Source organism: Gloeophyllum trabeum (assembly GCF_000344685.1).
Source record: "Gloeophyllum trabeum ATCC 11539 unplaced genomic scaffold GLOTRscaffold_00011, whole genome shotgun sequence".
NCBI lineage: Eukaryota > Fungi > Basidiomycota > Agaricomycetes > Gloeophyllales > Gloeophyllaceae > Gloeophyllum > Gloeophyllum trabeum.
This window is the reverse complement of record NW_006920420.1, coordinates 1,102,327-1,121,672: the sequence shown is the minus strand read 5'-3', so window position 1 is coordinate 1,121,672 and position 19,346 is coordinate 1,102,327. Positions and strand designations below refer to the sequence as shown.

General features: G+C 53.2%; 8 protein-coding genes across 8 annotated transcripts; 6 read left to right on the top strand and 2 right to left on the bottom strand.

Annotated features, from left to right (window-relative positions):
- The first annotated feature begins 2,665 nt into the window (after positions 1 to 2,665).
- Positions 2,666 to 4,736, top strand: GLOTRDRAFT_79326 (MFS general substrate transporter). The gene is made up of 3 exons (XM_007870314.1): positions 2,666 to 3,042; positions 3,097 to 3,210; positions 3,266 to 4,736. The coding sequence occupies exons 1-3, from the start codon at positions 2,829 to 2,831 to the stop codon at positions 4,525 to 4,527; spliced, it is 1,590 nt and encodes a 529-aa protein (XP_007868505.1). The 5' UTR covers positions 2,666 to 2,828; the 3' UTR covers positions 4,528 to 4,736.
- Positions 4,737 to 4,932: 196 nt separating this feature from the next.
- Positions 4,933 to 6,863, top strand: GLOTRDRAFT_79322 (DnaJ-domain-containing protein). Its single transcript, XM_007870313.1, has 6 exons — positions 4,933 to 5,377; positions 5,429 to 5,808; positions 5,862 to 6,004; positions 6,066 to 6,224; positions 6,275 to 6,419; positions 6,470 to 6,863. Exons 1-6 carry the CDS (start codon positions 5,002 to 5,004, stop codon positions 6,701 to 6,703), a joined length of 1,437 nt encoding a protein of 478 aa, XP_007868504.1. The 5' UTR covers positions 4,933 to 5,001; the 3' UTR covers positions 6,704 to 6,863.
- A 380-nt stretch (positions 6,864 to 7,243) lies between these two features.
- GLOTRDRAFT_107280 (P-loop containing nucleoside triphosphate hydrolase protein) lies at positions 7,244 to 9,569 on the top strand (the record flags this gene model as incomplete). Its single annotated transcript, XM_007870312.1, has 8 exons — positions 7,244 to 7,375; positions 7,446 to 7,559; positions 7,642 to 7,700; positions 7,759 to 7,880; positions 7,987 to 8,864; positions 8,991 to 9,066; positions 9,121 to 9,243; positions 9,292 to 9,569. 8 exons carry the CDS (start codon positions 7,244 to 7,246, stop codon positions 9,567 to 9,569), a joined length of 1,782 nt encoding a protein of 593 aa, XP_007868503.1.
- A 3,357-nt stretch (positions 9,570 to 12,926) lies between these two features.
- GLOTRDRAFT_45952 (uncharacterized protein) lies at positions 12,927 to 13,400 on the top strand (the record flags this gene model as incomplete). Its single annotated transcript, XM_007870009.1, has 1 exon — positions 12,927 to 13,400. The coding sequence occupies one exon, from the start codon at positions 12,927 to 12,929 to the stop codon at positions 13,398 to 13,400; it is 474 nt and encodes a 157-aa protein (XP_007868200.1).
- A 44-nt stretch (positions 13,401 to 13,444) lies between these two features.
- GLOTRDRAFT_122447 (uncharacterized protein) lies at positions 13,445 to 14,801 on the bottom strand (the record flags this gene model as incomplete). Its single annotated transcript, XM_007870311.1, has 3 exons — positions 13,445 to 14,040; positions 14,090 to 14,355; positions 14,415 to 14,801. 3 exons carry the CDS (start codon positions 14,799 to 14,801, stop codon positions 13,488 to 13,490), a joined length of 1,206 nt encoding a protein of 401 aa, XP_007868502.1. The 3' UTR covers positions 13,445 to 13,487.
- An 894-nt stretch (positions 14,802 to 15,695) lies between these two features.
- On the top strand, positions 15,696 to 16,152 carry GLOTRDRAFT_95222 (uncharacterized protein; the record flags this gene model as incomplete). Its single annotated transcript, XM_007870310.1, has 2 exons — positions 15,696 to 15,762; positions 15,821 to 16,152. 2 exons carry the CDS (start codon positions 15,696 to 15,698, stop codon positions 16,150 to 16,152), a joined length of 399 nt encoding a protein of 132 aa, XP_007868501.1.
- A 426-nt stretch (positions 16,153 to 16,578) lies between these two features.
- On the bottom strand, positions 16,579 to 17,009 carry GLOTRDRAFT_16861 (uncharacterized protein; the record flags this gene model as incomplete). Its single annotated transcript, XM_007869960.1, has 2 exons — positions 16,579 to 16,632; positions 16,686 to 17,009. Coding segments are annotated over 2 exons (378 nt in total), but the record flags the coding sequence as incomplete, so codon positions are not given.
- Positions 17,010 to 18,269: 1,260 nt separating this feature from the next.
- Positions 18,270 to 18,825, top strand: GLOTRDRAFT_45999 (YjgF-like protein; the record flags this gene model as incomplete). Its single annotated transcript, XM_007870019.1, has 4 exons — positions 18,270 to 18,321; positions 18,376 to 18,473; positions 18,533 to 18,664; positions 18,727 to 18,825. The coding sequence occupies 4 exons, from the start codon at positions 18,270 to 18,272 to the stop codon at positions 18,823 to 18,825; spliced, it is 381 nt and encodes a 126-aa protein (XP_007868210.1).
- Positions 18,826 to 19,346: the final 521 nt, after the last annotated feature.

The following is a 19,346-nucleotide window of genomic DNA, read 5'->3' as shown; positions in this document are numbered from 1 at the left end:
CAAGCCTCGGTAGAAGCCCTGCTGCCCATAGGCTCGTTAATCCTCGTCTAATAATTAATGAGATACAGATACCCATTGTTCATCTCAGCCTGCATCGAAGACGAAGTTCGTGTAGTCAGCTTCTCAAGGGGATCTGCCAAAAGCGAGCATACGAAGGGGTGATGTGAATGCTAGAAGGGCTCACCATGTCCAATAAGCATCATCTGAACGACCTGCATTACTCAGTCGCCACCTTGTTAACCCTGTACCATCAAGGGAGGGGCTTACAAATGACCTCGCGCGATGATGAAGGATTTAGAAAAGAGTCTTGCGCATCAAGCCTAAAAGTCCTCTGGGTCATAGGAGACCTCGAAGGGGATGTACAGACTACGTTAACGTTCTCGCGCGCCGTCCGAGGCATAGTCCGAGGCGTACCTATTAAGGCGCAGTACCATACCATTGTGTTCGACATCATCAGGCGACTTGGATGGTATTAACGACACCCCTCGTGGGGTTCCCCGCAGGCGGGAACGCGGGGAATTGATTTCATGATATACCCTGCTAATGAAGCTGGGCCCACAGTGGGACTGGGTATGATAGAGAACCCACCCCGCGCTGAGCGAAACTGAGCAACATCTCGGTGGGGTGAAGGTCGTGATGCGGTACTACAATTACGAGTATTGAATGGGGCCAACCTACGGAGGAGGAGAAGGGGAACCTTCTTTCCGAGGACGTGCCCCAAAGTCAAGAGAGACCTAAGTCCGCAGAAGAAGCCTTCGGTGTTCAAGACTCAAGCCTAGAGCCAACAGTAGAAGGGGCATTCATGTTTACCTTGTTTACCTTTCTAAGGATAAATACCGCCGACGTTCGTCCGAGACCAGATGGGGGTAGGATCGGCGGTTCGGCGCTAGCATGAGTCTGTCCACCAAAAGCAATCGAACGAACGTTCTCGCAGACCCGCGAGGCTCCTGTGATTAGGTGTCGGAGCTCGAGAGGATGACTGGGGTTGGACGTTGATCACGATGGCGTATGAGGGAGACATATGAGCGATCCAATGCCGACACGGCAGCCAATGAGTCAGCACTAGTCGTCCCGCGAGGTGGGCAAAGAAAGTATCATACATGACGATATCGGTCTCCGCGGAGCGATATCGTCCGGAATGATGCATTCTTCGGACCAGCCCTACGCCCCTAGATGGGGAGTCTCTTGCCGCGTGAGACTTTGTCTCCTGTACGCGCGGACGATACCGTGCCAACTGTGTTGCGCGAGGGGTAGCACGACCTGCGTGCTACCACCTGTTTTGCTACCTTGATTCTGAGAAAGGGAAGGCAGCTGAGAGTAATAATAGAGAAGAGCAAAAGTATCTGGAAGCTGAACATGCTGCGATAGACGTACATGAGCAGCCTGCACGTCGCCTTGGGCAGAGGGCACGGTCCTGGAGATACGCATTCGGATGCTTCGACCAGCCGCACCAAACTTGGGAACGAGGATGAAAGCGGACCGCCGTGATTGGCGTGGATGGACCGAAGTCCCGAGGTCCCCTGAATAACGATGATCAAATGCCCCCAAAGCTCCTTTCATCTCCGCAGTGTAGTCATTGCGCTGTATACAGTCGACTCTGTCCTAACCCATACCTGTCATAACCCATAACCTGTAATAACCCATAAGTTTTTGGCTTCCACCAACATGGTAGATAGTAAAAACCCATAAGTCTGCCGTATCCCATAACCCATAGCTTTTTGGAGGGTTATAACCCATAAAACAACCTATATTAGGAAGGTACAGGTCTCCTTCCCACGAGACCCTGGACCATCTGGACCCTTGATTTTTGGTTCTCGTGGTATTTCAGAAGATAGCCCATACCAGACTCAAGATTCCGTATCTAAACGTTGTCATAAACGACGTCCGGCCTATACCGGATAGGCTGTCTGTCACGCTTACTAGGTAGTCACACAATGTCACACGTTCTGGTAACCCATAGTCTGCATAAACCCATAACTTTTGGGTTCCACGACCCGTTATGGGTTAAGACAGAGTCGACTGTATAACACGCACGGATGATGGCTATTCCCATCAGCGTTTCTGACCGTCTATAGGAGTTGAGTCAGTTGCAGTCTACCATGCCCCGGTGGTCTTGGTACGGGTGGGCACAAGTCCCGATGAATTAAGGTGATGGCCAAGGGCCCGAGCGAGGACGGAATGCGGGGGAGGCTGATTTACCGTCGCAATCGACAATTTTTGCAGACCTCCGGCGATTCTAGACACCTGCCATATGCGGCAGGGCTTTGTCAGCAGGAGGCTTCTCTTTGTGCTTCTCGAGATCTCCGATGAATCTCCGGGCCACGTGCCGGCGATCGGGTGGCGGGTGTTTGATCTGAAGCCAATAATTTTGTTTGTGGCCGGGGCCGACGCGGTCCAGCAGTCCAGGACCGAGTCAAGGCAGACCGCCTCATTACTAGTCAATAGTGTTTCAGACACGTAATGTATTACCTCCCCTGTTATCGGCCCATCCTATTGGCTGCCCGGCCTTTCGATGCGCTTCCATCACAAATTATTACCTGGTCAGTCAGCAGCCCCCCGTCCCATAAATTCCGACCATGGTGCCACACTCCTCAGCCTCATCCAACGACGCCTTGTTCCCAGTCGCCCGGGTGCAGCTGCTCCTCGTCATGTTGCCCCCCACCGCCAGCACTGCTCTCTCCCCGGCGGTTACCCTCGTCGACGGCCAGCTGAGAGGGCCGTCCACGGCCAAAAAGTATCTGCTCCTGTCGATATTCTGCCTGGCCCAGTTCATCGACTCGTTCAATAACTCGGCTTTGTTCTCCGCCATCCCCTCGCTCGACGAGGCTATGAACATGACCGAGGGCGAGTCGGCGTGGCTCATCAGTGCTTTCCAGCTCACCTTTGCGTCCTTCCTCCTCATGAGCGGCAAGATCAGCGACCTCTACAGTCCCAAGGGTGCCTTTGTGGTCGGACTGGCCGGGGAAGGACTCATCTCTCTGGGTGCCGGGTTTTCGAAGGACAAGATCACGATCATTGTTTTACGAGCTCTTACGGGTATTGGTGAGTCTGAGCAAGCCTTGAGGGCTTTGAGCGATCGCTGACTGTCCTATTTAGCTGCCTCTATGACTATTCCCTCCGCTCTCACCCTTCTTGTCAATACATTTCCGGAGACCCAAGAGCAAGCTCGCGCCATCGGTATTTTCGGTGGTTGCGGAGCAGTCGCCAATGGTGAATACTAAACTAGCTTCCTCTCTTCTCAAAGTCCTTACGCCCTGGTTTCCAGTCCTCGGCCTAGTCATCGGCGGCGTCTTCGTACAGTACGCCTCCTGGCACTGGGTCTTCTGGTTCGTCGCCCTCGTCGCCACCCCCGTCTCCCTCGCCTGCATCTTCCTCCTCCCCTCGGACACGCACGTCCTCCCCATGTCGCAATCCACCAAGCTCAAGAAACTCGACCTCCCGGGCGTCTCCACGCTCACCATCGCGCTCATCCTCTTCATCTTCGCGCTCACATCTGGGTCCACCGGACAGTGGGCCTCCGCGATGGTCCTCGCGCCGCTCGTTATCTCCCTCCTCATGATCGGCGGGTTCCTCTACTGGGAGACTTTACTGCCGCGCGACCAGGCGGCCGTCCCGCCGCAGACGTGGTTCCTCCCGAACTTCGCGGTGCTCTTCGGCGTCGCGCTCCTCCCGTACCTTTGGTGGACGACCGTCTTCACGATATTCACGACGCTCTGGCAGAGCGTTTACCAATGGCGCGTGATCGACTCCGCGGTGCACTTCGTCCCGATCGGCGTCATCTCCTTTGCCATGTCCTGGACCGGGCCCCTCAACCGCAAGATCGACTCAAAGTACCTCATCCTCATTGGGCACGGGTTCCTCGTGGTCGCGACGGTGCTGCTCGCGTTCGCGGATCGGCCCGAGCGGTATTGGAGCTTCGTGTTCCCCGCGTTCCTGCTCGGCAGCGGCGGCGCGATGCTCACGTACACGCACGTCAACATCGCGATCTTCCGCACGACGCCGAGCAGCATGGCGGGCACCGTCGGCGCGATCTTCAACGGCGCGCTGCAGCTCGGGAGCGCGGTGGGCATCGCGGCGGTCACGAGCATCGAGACGAGCGTGGAGGGGAAGGAGGGCGGGTTCACGGCGTACTTTGGGCGCCGCGCGGCGTTTTGGTTTTTGCTGGGCATCGTGTGTGTGGAGGCGGTGGCGATCAGTGTGTTCTACCGCCCGGGCGTGAAGGCGTGCGAGGAGGAGACGGCGACGGTTGTGCAGGAGAAGGATGCGGCGTACGCGAAGGGGGCGGATTATGTCAAGGACCCCGAGGCGTTCCCCAGTGCGAGGACGTCGGACGAGAAGGTGGCGGACGCACCGGTTGCGCACGCCGAACCACAACCAAAGACCAACGATGCTCGGTATGGACTCGATATCGACCACCAGCCATCGGCTGCGAGCAGTAACGAATACATTTACGAAAACCACGACACGCAAGAAGCTGTCCACGAACTTCCAAGGTTAGACAAGGGTTACGCTACCGAGCAAGTATAGACGGGTTTTCTTTCTCTCCTTCTCATCTGTTTTGGGTTTTCGGGTTTTCTTGCTTATCTTCGTCTCCTCTGCTTTCTATCGTCTCTAACCCTCCATTTCTCTCTATCTCGCACGCAACACATAGACCTCCCTGCAACACTGATCCTCTCTAGATATCCATAGACTACCCTAGTACATACTCCCTCTGCACGGACTGCTGTATCCATAGCCACATCCACTTGACTTCTAATTGTACCACGTCGTTCCTGTACCATCCGATCCTCGTAGCCCGCGCAATACATTATTCTCTTTCACGTCTTTCGAGTTCGAGATGGCATAATGAATCGCACTCGACCCATCCGTATCAGGGCGGTGCATAAAGTGGCACAAGCGCCCAAAATACGGACCGGAAAAGGCCGAGCAGCAGCCCTGCCTGCAAGTGCTCACTGCGGCGATGACGGCGCCGGCCTTTCTTCTCTCCTCTCCCTGAACGCTATGAGCTCGTCCTACCCAATAATCGACTCATCACCAGTCGTCCCGCGCGTCCTCTCATCCTGCCCGCAATGCAGCGCCCCCGTCGAGTTCGCGGTGCCCGCGCCGCCGCCGCGCCCTGCGACGGTGCTTAGTATCCGGTGTTACAAGTGCCAGAAGACGTTCAGCCATGCGTTTTACCCGACGCAGGTCCATAATGCTAGTGCCATGGCCAGTGGGAGTGGCGGTGGCGGGCGCACGACGAGTTTCTCGGGGATGGGGGGGATGGGGAGGAAGGGGAGGAAGATCGGGACGCAGGAGAAGCCGCTCGAGACGAGGTATTATGATATCCTCGGCGTGCCGGTGGATGCGAGCACGGACGATATCAAGAAGGCGTACAGTACGTCTTGTTACGACTGTATCATGGCGTAAATGACCTGACGGCGCGCAGGACGGCTCGCGATCAAGCTGCACCCGGACAAGAACCCGAACGACCCCGGCGCGGAGGAGCGCTTCAAGGAGCTCGCGATTGCGTACCAGACGCTCTCGGACCCCGCACTGCGCAAGAAGTACAACGAGTTCGGGCCGAAGGAGAGCGCGCCCGAGGGCGGGTACGTCGACCCCGAGGAGATATTTGGCAGCATCTTCGGCGGCGACCGCTTCGTGCCCATTATCGGGCACATCAGCTTGGCGCGCGATATGAAGGCGGCGATGCAGGAGGCGGACGAGGAGCCCGAGGGGCAGGTGGTGGTGGACGCGAAGGGGCGCCCGGTGCTAAGCCCCGAGGAAAAGGCGAAGAAGGAGGAGAAGGCGAGGAGGGATGCGCTGGAGGTGGGTGGATTTTGTATCTCTGGGGTGGTGTGTGTGACGGGTGACATGTGTAGAAAGCGGCGGCAAGGAAGGAGCGGGTGGATAAGCTGGTCGAGAATTTGGAGAGGAAGCTGGGGATATTTACGGAGAGTGCGACGGGTCCGAGTGATAGGGATGTGTTGAGGAGTTGGAGGGAGATATGTGCCCTGGAAGCTGAGTGCGTACTCTGTTTCTGCTGCAGGTTCTTCCATTGGTCTTCATGCAGTCTCACGACTCAGGGATTTGAAGCGTGAATCTTATGGCGTCGAACTGTTACATGCCATTGGCGGCGTGTACGTCTCCAAGGCCAAAACTCACATAGCTAGCAATCAGACCTTTATGGGTGTCGGTGGCTGGCTACATAATGTCCAGGGAAAGTACCATGTCTTCAGCGAGACGTGAGTACCTCAGTTTTCGCATAACGTCAATTTGACCTTGAAGACAATAGCGTATCTACATTACGCTCTGCTATCGAGCTTAAAGGCGTTTTCGACCAAATAGCAGCGGCGGAGAAGGCAGGAAACCTGAGTCCGGAGGAGAGGAAGCGGCTGGAAGAGCAAGCAGCCGAGAAAGGCCTCCAGGCTCTTTTCAAGGTACGATTCTTCTCATGTTTTCGGCTCAGGGAGCTGACGATGGTCTGCAGGGCGCGAAGCTCGAAATCGAATCCGTACTGCGCGAAACCTGCGATCGCGTCCTTTCCGACCCGTCTATCCCTCGTGCCAAGGCGGAGTTGCGAGCGGTCGCGCTGCAAATCCTTGGAGAGGCGTATCTCAGCGTCAAGAAGGAAGGCGAGGAGGGAAGAGAGGAGAGTGAGTATGTGAAGGTGGATACGAGACAGAGTCGGGAGAGGGAGTCGATCCGGTCGCAACCGCGGTGATGAGGTGTAGGCGAGGGACGTTGGCTCTGTAGCATAGTTATCTCCGTTGCTTAATTTTGTACCCATAGCGTTGCTGCGTGCTGGACTATTTAGTGGGGGATATTCGTGCGGAGGGGGTTCCCCCGGCTCGAAGGAATCCGTGGCGAATCCAGTTCAGGTCAGGGAGCCAATGGCATCGGGTACTGCACGTCGGGATAATCCGGCTGATTTGATGTGCACATCCATGCCTGGTTCCGACCTAGCGCATTTCCTCGCAATGCTGTAAAGCCGTGAACAACGTATATCGTACGCAAGTGGCACGTTATTGCACCTGCCGTGTTGCCCTAGAGCCCTGGTACTGTGTCAGTTCTTTGTGGGGACCGCGTTGGTATATAAAATTCAACTTCTCAGGACCGCTAACACGTCATGAGAAGTTGTTCTATACCCATACTTAGTCGCTCAGAAGCGTCAGTTGTGGGCGCTTGAGGGTCATGGGTATTCTAGCTTCCATCGCTCGCTTGCGGTATCAGTTGTATCGCCCACGGACGGCCTGAATTGACCATGGCTACCGACAATCCGTACCTGGCGCACTTGAAGCCGAAGAGAGGGGGCAAATCAAAGCAAATAGTGGACAATCCACTGCATGGTCTTCTGGCCCGGAGAGTTACTGGCGAGCAAGTCCGCGAAGCCTTGGTGCGCTTCGTGTTGCATCCCGTTTATTCCGTGTAACTAACCGGATTATGCATGATCATGATCCCTTCAGGAATCCGATGTCAACCCCTTCACGATGCAGTCCCATACACCGCAGCACAAGAAGATCCTCGAGGCACGGAAGAAGCTGCCGGTGTACTCGCAGATGGACGAGTTCTTGAAGATAGTGAGTTCGGTCCTCCACCTTCCCTCGCAAGGGTAGACTAGATAATATCCCGGTAACACCCCGCTGATGCATGAGGAGCCAGTTCTCTAAAAATCAGATCATTATCATAGTGGGCGAGACGGGATCAGGGAAGACGACGCAGTACGTATACGGCAGATGACTTACTTTATGACCTTTCGGTTTGACGAACGTCTCGTAGAATACCCCAATTCGTATGCTACTCGGATTTGCCACATACGAAAGGAAAGATGGTCGCTTGTACGCAGCCTCGGAGGGTGACTGCTTTGTCGGTAGCGCAGCGTGTAGCGGATGAGATGGATGGTGCGTACTCTACACTAATCACACGTGCTTATCAGTTATCTCATGCTCTTTGAAGTTCCCCTGGGTAAGCACGTCGGTTAATCGATTCGTTTCGAGGATATGACAGAACCTGGGACAACATTTCTGAACTACATGACCGATGGTATGCTACTCCGGGAAGCAATGAACGACCCCGATTTGACTCGCTACTCCACTATCATCCTTGACGAGGCCCACGAACGCACACTTGCAACAGATATCCTCATGTGTATTCTGAAGACTCTCGCAAAACGTCGGTCAGACCTAAAACGCATCGTGATGTCTGCTACCCTCGACGCACTGAAATATCAAAAGTACTTCTCGCCCAAACACGGTGAGGTTGTCCCGCTGTTCAAAGTTCCCGGTCGCACACACCCCGTCGAAGTCTTTTACACGCAAGAGCCCGAACCGGATTACGTAGAGGCCGCCATCCGCACCGTGCTCATGATACACCGCCCCGAGGAACCGGGAGACATCCTCCTGTTCCTGACCGGCGAAGAAGAGATTGAAGATGCCTGCAGGAGGATCAAAATCAAGGCTGACGAGCTTACGAGCCAAGACCCAGACAACATTGGGCCCTTCATCTGCATACCCCTCTATTCCTCCCTCCCGCCACAGCAACAGCAGCGTATCTTTGACCCGCCGCCCCCCACTCGGACTCCTGATGGCCCGCCACGGCGCAAGGTCGTCATCTCTACTAATATCGCGGAGACCGGTCTGACCATAGACGGCATGGTCTACGTCATCGATCCTGGGTTTTCGAAGCAGAAAGTGTACAACCCGCGGATACGCGTAGAGACTCTGCTCGTAAGCCCAATCTCGAAGGTGAGCGCGAAGCAGCTGGCTGGACGAGCCGGGCGAACGAGGCCGGGCAAGTGCTTCAGGCTGTACACCGAGCGCGATTTCATGAAGGAACTTGATGAGCAGACCCACCCGGAGATTCTGCGGAGCAATATGGCGAGCATTGTCTGGAGTTGGTGAAACTTGGGATCAAGGATCTGGTCTAGAGACTCTGAACTTAGCTGCTCTGGATGATGATGGCAACCTAACTGCCCTTGGTGGGATTATGGCGAATTCCTGCTCGATCCTCAGCTTGCCAAGATGTTCATCGTAAGCCCGGAGTTCAAGTGTAGCAACGAGATCTTGACCATCGTTACGATGCTTTCAGGTGAGTCGTTCATGAAGCTCCACTGGTCCAGCGTTACTGACGAGTAGCATGCAGTCCAAAGCGTCTGGATGCAGCCTCCCAGTCAAAGAACAGAAGCAGACCCTGCGAAGCATATGCTGACTTTGCGTGGCGGCGACCATCTGACACTGCTCAATATACACACCAAATATGGTGCCAGTACGTATCTGCACTCGGGTGTTTTTACGCTCACTCAGTCGATTGCAGATGGTCAGGACAAAAACTGGTGTTGGAAGAATTTCGTCTCTGCTCGTGCTCTGCAAGAGGTGGACAATGTTCGCCTGCAGTTACAGTGCATCATGGAAAAGTTCGACATCGACCTGGTCTCCACAGGTGACTCGAATAAATCCTACGCCGCCATTCGGATGGCGCTTGTCTGCGGGTTCTTCATGCAGGTTGCACACAAGGAGGGTGAGAAGGGCAGTTATCTAACACTCTGGAGGCGTGAGACCGGTCTAAAATCGACCGGTATATTCGTTCGCTAGACAAATCAATTTCGGTCGGTAGAAGGCTGAAATTGTCCGCTTACCGTACGAAAGACACCATATCATTTTGTCCCACCAAATTGTGAATTTCGACCCCCCTCAGAACGGCCAAAAATGACATTTTCCAACCGTTTAGTGGTCTATTTCCATCTGGTCATGCAAACCACCATTCCTTGGCTTTGGCACCCCTAGCAGTCAGTGTGCAATGCAGTTGAGGCACCAACATATTTGTATATTCTCTATGTAGAATAGTACAGCAAACTGTGTCATACCCGCCCTGACCCTGAACCATGCATCCCCCAGCCCCCCCTCCTCGGGGCTCCCTATTCAAATCCCTACCAACAGCAACAACACAAAGACTACCTGCCAGATGTTAGATCAGTAGAAGTCATACCACGGCCTCAAGGAAGCACTCACGTACTTGCATAGCTCGACACTGGAGATGGCGGCAAGGTGGTTGATACACCGATCCTGTCGAGATATCTTAGATTCAGTAAACATATTGTACAACGGGCACCATACTCACTTTACAACAACCAACCAACTATCAGGCCTACGACACAGACACGTATTAGACTTCGTCGAGACGCAGGATCGAGAGAATGGACGCACCTTAGTGACCGAACCGCGGCCATCATCAGCCTGCGACAGTACACGCTCACCGGGGAAGAAGGGCCATGTATACCAGCGGAGCTGCTCACTGCGGCGTCGGCGGCGTCGGCGGCGACGACGACGGCGCAACAGCGAGCGCATGGCAAGGGCCGGCGTCGAGGTCAGAGGCAAGTTGAACATGTCACGAAGTGACGCAAGTGGGGCTATCATTCCGATCTTCGAACTCCGACCTGTGGGTTCTCACGACTGCTGCTGCGGATTCAACAGACAGAATTCGACCGTTTACCGTATAAAATGCCCAAGTTCGGAATTCCAACTGGTTTCCATACGGCAAGCTATTTCGACCTTATTCGACCACTTTTTGGCCGAAAGTACAAAATTGACCCATTACCGGTCTAATTTAGGCCGGCCTGGCGCGCACAGTGACAGTTAAGGACAATCAGGTTCGGAGCGCACGCTGATCAATATGAGCGTGAGACTCGAGGCGTTACCATAGGTCGTTGCTTTGCATCCATCATGTGGCCTCGACAACCAGCCGGAATGGGTCATTTTCCACGAGTGTATTGGCGTATTCATGGAACTAGGGAGGTAGCATCCTTCGAGGCAGATCGTTATCCTTGAACCCAACGCCTCTCGATATTTATCTCATGCGGGCGCACTCACTCCATTATCTTACACTAATTCTCCTACAATGTCCTTCCTCATCCACATCTCCCGCTTTCATGCCTCGCGCTCCTCTGCTCCTCCCCCATCCCAAACCCGCCAGTTTTCCTCAGGAAGCTCAATCGACATACCTGACCCTCACCTCCGCACCTACCTCAACTCCCACCCGAAGCCACCGGGGGTCACGCTAGCTAGCCTGTACCTCGCCCAGCAAGCGCAGTCCCAAATCCACATGTCGGATGACTCGATGGAAATGCCCCCATTGAGCACTCGACCGACTTTCTTTTGCTCTCCATGCTCGAGGACACGAGCTACGCTTCTCCTGGCCCTCAGCCTCAGCCCCATCCAAATTAGGGTCCCTCGGAGAGGTGGGACTCAGGCTTCGCGGAGGGTGGGAGGTCGAGGGTCATGGTCATGACTCAGAGTCGGATGCATGAGATTGAGGTTATCGTGAATCCGTTAGGGGGTATGACAGCGGGTGAAATGGGAGGCATGATGAGCTTCGGAGGGGGCAGCTGGGTGAACTTACTAGTGCGTGTCTATAGTTCCTTGTGTAACACCAGTATCGAACTCCTTACTCACGTGCTTTCTGCTTCCGTCGCGGCACAGCTGACCCCAATGCCTCGAACCTGGTCTCTCCCGAAAAATATACTGTACCGATACGACCTTAGGCAACGTCCCGTGTCCCGAGAGGTCCGTCGCCGTTGCCTATTTTGAGATTTGTCCCGTGTCCCGGACACCTCGTTGCTTGGGGCCGCGGAGCCTAAATCCGCGCTAAATGGGGAAAAATGAGCAAATTTATTCGCAGGTGCTTTAGAAACCCTCTTAGGGCTGCTCAATTCTAAACTGGCACCCGTCGTTCAAGCGGTCGTTCGTTCAATCGCTCCCAAAGGAGCGAGGAAGAAGTGATGGCCGGTGATCCGGCACCACGGTCATGTGATGCTTCGCCCGGAGCTCTCTCGGACGTGCCGATAATCAACGAAGGCCATTATCTGCTGAGTCCCTTGGACGTTGCGCAGTGCTGTACCAAGCTTTCAATGTGTAATCTTTCGCTATGGCTGTTCGAACGCAGCGTGATCTTCAAGATATGCTCTACTTGACTGGGGCTCAATATCGCAACATGGCTATCCAGAAAGCTACCGCTGTAGACCTTGAGGAAGAGCTCGTTAGGGAGGATGACCCATTGTACCAGGAGCTGCTCGAGAGTGAGCGCGAAGCCTGCGCGAGGCTGCGAGTCACCAGCTCACAGCTATTCCATCTGGGAGCTGGGTTGTCTGGGCCAGGATCGAGAGGGCCCTATGATCAGATTGCAAAGTGCCACGAGTATTTCCCTACGGCACTGACATGGCCAGACAGGGAGTTCCGGCATACATTCAGGTGTGTCTACACTTCCGTGGCACTGTTTCCTATACTGATACACTTCGTAGAGTGTCACGGCTGACTTTCGACCGGCTCGTCGGCCTCCTGGAGCCGAATCCCCTCTTTCACTCAACTGGACGGAAACCGCAGCGGCCGGTTCGCTTCCAACTTGCCTGTTTTCTCATGCGGTATGGCAGGCGAGGCTCCGATGCTCTGCAGGTGGCGAAGGAGCTCGGTATCGGCTTCGGGACTGTCTTCCTCTACTGCCGACGAGTGACTCGCGCACTGAGAGAGCTCGGCCTTGATGTTATCACGTGGGGTGATGAAGAACGACACCAAGACGTCTCGGAACGCATACGGCAGCAGTACGGGTTCAAGAACTGCATCGGGATTGTCGATGGGACACTCATCAAGCTCACGGATGCGCCGTGTGTGAATGGTGTGGTTTTTTTCTGTCGGAAGAAGTATCCAGCGGTTTGTTACATCATTCCGTGGGTGAGATGTGCACTGATACACTTCAGGTGAATGTACAAGCTGTCACAGATGCTGATCGACGGTTTATCGCGTTTGATATGGGCTGGCCTGGATCTGTCTCCGATGCGACAATCTGGAAGAGGAGCCACTTATGGACACACAGGCACCAGTATTTTCGCCGGGGTGAGTATGTTCTGGCAGATAAAGGTAAGTAGATAGCACTCTTCTGCGGCCTGGTTAGTCATGTATATGACAGGATATCCTTCATCACCATATGCGCTCCGTCCTTTCACGGACCCGGAAGTCTATAGCCAAGCCCCGGATGAGCGTCACCGCCGAAAACAATTCAACCGCCGTATCTCGTCAATCCGCATCCGGGTCGAGCATTCCTATGGGATGTTGAAGGGCCGCTTCCCTTCACTCAAGGAGCTTGGGGCCCATCACGACATACAGGAAATATACCGCGCAATCCAAGCAATGATGGTAGTTCATAACCTTTGTATTGATCTTGGTGATGCACCCGAAGATATCCCTGCCTTTGACCTGGTCGATGAAGATGCCACACCGGATGATCAAGACCTTGACATTGAGCTGCCCGACTATGGCGGGGTTGAGGGCATGGAAGAGATTCAAGTACCAGAGTGGGAACTAGATGATGAGGTATTGAAGCAGGCTGGACATCAGATGAGGGAGGAAATAATGAATGAATTGTTTCCGAGGTAAACTTGTTGCCCATGTATCATTCCTTTCTTTCAAAATCAGGTTGTCTCCATTATTCTGCTTTGTGCTATCAACTAAACTCTGGACTTCCTACTCTAAGAAAGCAAGCAAGCACTTCCGTGCTTTTTCTCGGACCTCTTCCGGCATGTTTCCATCAGCTACGAGCTGCCTTGCAAGTTCAACCTTATCCTTGGCTTTATCTTGTTCTCGCTGGCTCTCCTCGCGGCGCTGCACTGCTTCCTCCCGTTCCTCCTTCTTTCGGAGAATCTCAAGGCGGGCTCGCGAGTCTTCATTCGTAGCTTTCAGCCACTCGGTGTTTGCCTGGAAGAACTCACTGGTAAGACTAGCAGCTCCAGATTTGCGGCGTTCATGGCGGGGCTCTGGAACACCTCCTTGGCATTGCTTCTGCTTTCCTTTCTGCTTCCTGGACTGAGCCTTTGCAGGTGTCCTCGCTTTTGGTTGTGAGGGTGCTGGTGAAGGAGAGGGTCGATGTTGACGCGGGCTAGATGTTTCCTCCTTGTCCGAAGCCTCCCACCCGCTAAACACCTCGCTCTCGTCTTCGGATTCCGAACTGATGCGTGCGTCGGATATCGCGCCCGAATGATGTTCAACCTCTCGCGATATACCTGGGTTCTCTCCCAACCTGGAAGCAGTGAGTATCACATCGGGTAGAACAATTGTCATCAGCATACCTCTGATTAAACAACTCATACCAGCCATTCTGATTCCATTGCTTCACAGTTTTTGCATCAAGCTTCTTACAGTCCTTCCCGTCACGCTTCGCCTTCTCTATGCGCTCAGCAACTGCATCCGTGTCATCCGGATCAACATCCGGATCCCCGTCACCGCCAGTGAAAGATTCGTACTCGACGATTTCTTTGTATATGGCTCGCAGGCGGCCGTAGCGACCGCGGATTGACTCGTCACTTCGTTTGAACTTAAAGGTCTCTTCGGAGATCTGAACAACACAGTGAGAATTCAGGTATACATTCACAAGTTCTCATACTTTATACTCACCTTTTTAAATGCCCGGGCTGGGTTCCTTTGCACCAGATCGAAGCACCCGTCCGGTGACAAGACTGCGTGCAGGAGCCGTGTTGTCTCCTCATCGGAGTAGTTGCGGCCCGTCGAGTTGCTTCCCTGCTTCTCGGGTGTGATCTTCTCATCTCTGCGCGATGGCTTACTCGGGGCAGTGGACTGCATACGGTTCTCCTTCCTCAACTTCTTTCCAGCTTTCTCCTCTTCTCGCGCAGCCTCGCAAGTCCTCTTTACTCCGTGCTGACTGGGAGCCGGCGGGGTGATGTTCAGCACCTCCTCCCGTGGCTGGAGATGCTCCCGCTGAGAAGTTGGTACTTGGGGCATAGCCTGCCATTGCTCCGGCTGCTGTGACAGGACTTGCTGCATGTTATACTGAATTGGTACAGTGAGCAATACATTCCTGCAAGAGGGTACTGTCTTACATAGGTCCCGTCAAAGGATTGTACTTGTTCTTGCGGGAATTGAATATTTGTCCCTGGACCAGGAGCTGCATGCTGAGATTGTTGCTGTGGACAGAGAATTGGGCCGAGAAGATTCCACAGCTCGTCGCTCATGGTATTGTTACATTAGACACCGAGCACGTAGACTTAGAATCGTACAGCAAGACATTCCGGACGCTCGGCCGCTGCTCCGGGCAAAGCATCACATGACCGTGGTGCCGGATCACCGGCCATCACTTCCTCCTCGCTCCTTTGGGAGCGATTGAACGAACGACCGCTTGAACGACCGGTGCCAGTTTAGAATTGAGCAGCCCTCTTGAAGCTTCTTCTGAGTCTTCTCTCAGCGATTTGAGCCTCAGATCTATCTGAGGAGTGTATCAACATTGCATTACCCTCACCTTAGTACGCGCAACTGCAGGTTGCGTTGCATGTGTCCCTTGTCCCGACGGAGACGTTGCTTGACCTGCCACATTCCCACGGTGAATTACATAAGCCGTTGCGTTGCCTAAGGTCGTATCGGTACAGTACCGCTGTCTAGACGTGTATAGACCTTTAATATATCAGCAGCCTGATTGCTGAATGAGCTCAAGAAATCCCCACTGCAGTACATCCGGACCTTTAACTTCGTCTTACTGCCCCAGAGGAACCAGGCTTCCTCCTGGAACGGGTGCAGGTAAGAAACATAAAAGAAGTTCGGGGAATCTTGGAGGTAAGGGAGTTGTTCAGGCTTGGTTGTTCGTACTAATATTATCTAGTTCAACTAGACTCTTCTCGGCTGCAAATGATTGCCGGAGGGCTTGGCTAACATGAAAGACCCCCGATGGAAGCGTCGCACGAAGACGAAGACGCTGATGGTTCGGAAGAAGACCTACACGCCGTACTGAGTGGTCAGTATCTTTTCAACTCTCTCCGGTATCAATTACTAACATCAATGTAATTTGGTAGGCTCCATTGCACCCCGGAAAATCCCCGTGAACGTCTACGTCGCTTCCTCAGATTTCGACCCCGCGCACCATCCGCTCTTCGACTCATCCGTTCCCACCTTCTCTGCCTGCCGTCTGAAAATAATCATGACTTCCTCTGGAAAGCCACCCATATCCGATGTCGTGGAGATCACAGTGAAGTACGAGCCAGAAAAGGAAAAGGTTGTGGTGGTGAAGGTCGTCGGAGCTATGGGGAGTGAGTTGAGCCCGGATGCCATGGAGGAGATTTACCGGAGGGGAGGGATATTCGGCTTGCCTGGTAGGTTGTGGAATGGAATGCATGCTGCTCAGTGATGTTGGTTGAAATATGTTGCAGACAAATGTCTAGCTCGATCAGTAGTGGTCAACAAATCTCAGGGGAAGTTAAAAGTGACTGTCTTTCCGAGAAGCTGTATTAATACGGGAAGTTTTATCTGCCGCGCGTCACTAGAGCATGGTACTTATGCTCACTACTTTATTGCTCACTCCACAGGTTTGGTAGTCAACTAGCCAAGCTGTAAATACCTGAAACTGGCTTCATACTATCTCGCAGTCCTTGTCGAAAATAACAGCGCTAGGGTTGTGAGTTGCATTAATGCCGGAACTGTAATCGGTACTATCGGCCGTTCCAGTTGTATTCGAGCCATACTGCCGTCGTTCCATCGCTATCTCTATGGGATTTGGGTTCGCTTTGCTGGCGAATCGTAGCGCGCTCATAGACCCGGTTTGTTGCGTTGTCTGCTCCGTAGATACACCCAAGCCAACTCGAACTATGATCAGTGTCGGAACGATGCACTGGAAGGCCGATAAACGCCAAGATACTCTACCCGAAAAAGTAGGATACGTACGTATATCTGGGACGCTGGATTGGCGCCTATCCAATGAGCATTGCTCCGAATCGCCCAGAGAGTCACAAAAACGACCTGAGCAAAGCAGAAGACAGCACCAGATTCGATAAGGATGATGATAATGTTCATATACTGTCTCGTATGACGCATAGGCACAATATCCTTGTGCTTCCGAGCTAGATGATAGATTCGCCCAGCGATCAGAGATGTCACGACGAAATTGAGGACTAAGGACAATGCAAATGAGGCGGTCCCAAAGTTGACGACGGTCGCACTGTATTGGTTGCCGCCAGTTCCTACTTGGGAAAGGTTGTATAGCCCGACGATGGCAGACGCTGTGTTGTACGTGAGGCGCTGCGCCACCGATGCAGCTTAAAACATACCCGCATAGACGAGGAGGATGAGAATAGGAACCAGCACGATACGGAAATCTTTCTGCCATACAACCCAACAGCGATAGGTCTATCGAGGCATAAAAGAGCATACTCAGGAGTGGGGTGTCACATTACGAAGGAAGGGCATACCAGTAATGCATCGCCAAGAAAATTATTCACACTAAACATAACATCGATCCGTAAATCGAAGCTGGGCTCTTCGACGATGACAGCAGGCCCTCCAGGTTCGTTGCGACGGGTGATCTGGTGGACAAAGAACTTTAATCTAGGAGTGCGATACGATGAAGTAGGTCTAGTTGACTCTTACGAAAGCCGAAACAACATTGTTAAACCCAAACCCGAAATGTATCGTCGATGCGGTAAAGAGAATGCATGTCGATATTATCATGAGCCAGTTGAAATCCATGGTTCTCCGCCGCCACAGGAGAAAAGCAAGGGAGCACCCAAACAGGACAATATATATTCCTATCTTGAGACATCAGTATTATCGAAAGCTGCATATTACAGATGTACCTCACCATATAGGATGGCTTCGATAACAAACCCAACCAGATATGCTTTGTCTGCGGGGTAGGGCATTCCGATCTGAACTCAGCAATGGAACCAGATATCCATGTTGACCACTGGGCCTGCGCCTTAAGTACTTAACAGATGGTGGTCTTGATTGACAGGCATCAGAGGTGCCGGGAGTTTGTTGCAGAGCTACAGACATAGATCCCACCATGCTCAGGGCTGTGGCAAGAGCCCGCTCGGAAGCGATGGGCATAGCCCGATGTACCCGAAAACACCATGCGAAATCTGTTCCATCGCTCTTCACTTGATTGTTTGGGGAGGTCACTGATACACACGGTAACACACCCAAGCATACGCCAAGGCACAATCTTGAGGATGGCGATCTCATTATAAATGAAGCTGTGGCGTGGAAATAGGGAAGACAAACCGTGACATTCGCCGCGGCGAATTGTCCCTACAACCCGGCAGAACTTGATTCTCATGATCAGTGCTATTCCCAGACGTTCCGGCTCACTCGCTTCGGCTCTGATATGCTCTCAAGTATGACAGCGTCTTATCACTGTAAGATCTTGATGAGAAGTCCATGCTGCTGAGTTCGATGTCCATGGATAGTATATCACTGTCAGACTCACCTGCGACACGCTTGCCCTCAGCCTTCACCCATAAGTCAGTGATCATGAAGAAAGTCATATCGGCACCCGATGCAGTACCCCCATTGCCCGCCTTCTGTGTGTTGTTCTCGAGGATAGCATCAACCAGCAGCTGATCTCTTCCATACACAGCTCAGGCCGTAGTCTCTGAAGGAAAGGTCTATGCTTCAGGGAGCGTGGGATGTGACAAAGAGTTTGTCTTGGTGCCAGGCGGAATCAAGCCTCAGACGGTCGGCGTCAGAATGTTTTATCAATGGTTGCGGTCCTCATGTTCGTCCGCCTTCGCTAGCGGGCAGCCCTTGAGAATCTTGAAAAGGTATTGAAAGCCGCGGGCTCGGGGTTAGAACATATCGTGAAAGCGAATTGCTATCTGAGCAACATGCAGAGGGACTATGTTGCGATGAACGAAGCCTACCTGGAGGTCAGTCAATGAACATATAGCTGTGCATCCATTACACTGACTTACCTACGACCAACATCCAGTTCTTCAAGGGCGACCCTCCGGCTCGAACTTGCGTGGGAGTTGTGGTTCTTCCATTGGGCGCCGACATAGAAATCGAGTGCATAGCCGAGGTTCCTTGATTAGAGAGAGCATGGCTGTGGGAAAGCAGTCGAACGACCGAGCGATGTTGAACGTAAATCAAGTCGTGCTATTTTCGACAGATAAGACTCAAAGTGCCACTTGCCACAGGCATGAGCTTCAGGCGCCCTTCCCTTTTACTCCAAGACCCACCCGAGACGTGAATCTGATCATAGGAAAGTTTACGGTCTTAATCGGATTACATAAGCAACTCCCATCACCGCTGCAAGTCGAGCTCGGGAGGCGGGCAGATATCAGAAACGCCCCCCCCCCACCCAACCTTTGCGCGCGAAGAAATGAATGAGACATAATCAGAAGAGTCGAGAATGACCTACGCATTGCGCATTTGAGCAGAGTCTTTTTGTGCCGATAGCCCACGAAACATAATAACGCCTGCCCGGAGGTAATGTCATAAATACCACGAGCTCAATATAAAAAGGGCGTGAAAAAGACATGAGGTGACGCATCACTGACCTGGTCAACGCTCTCGCACCGATTACCTTTGGGCTAAGTGTCAGTAAGG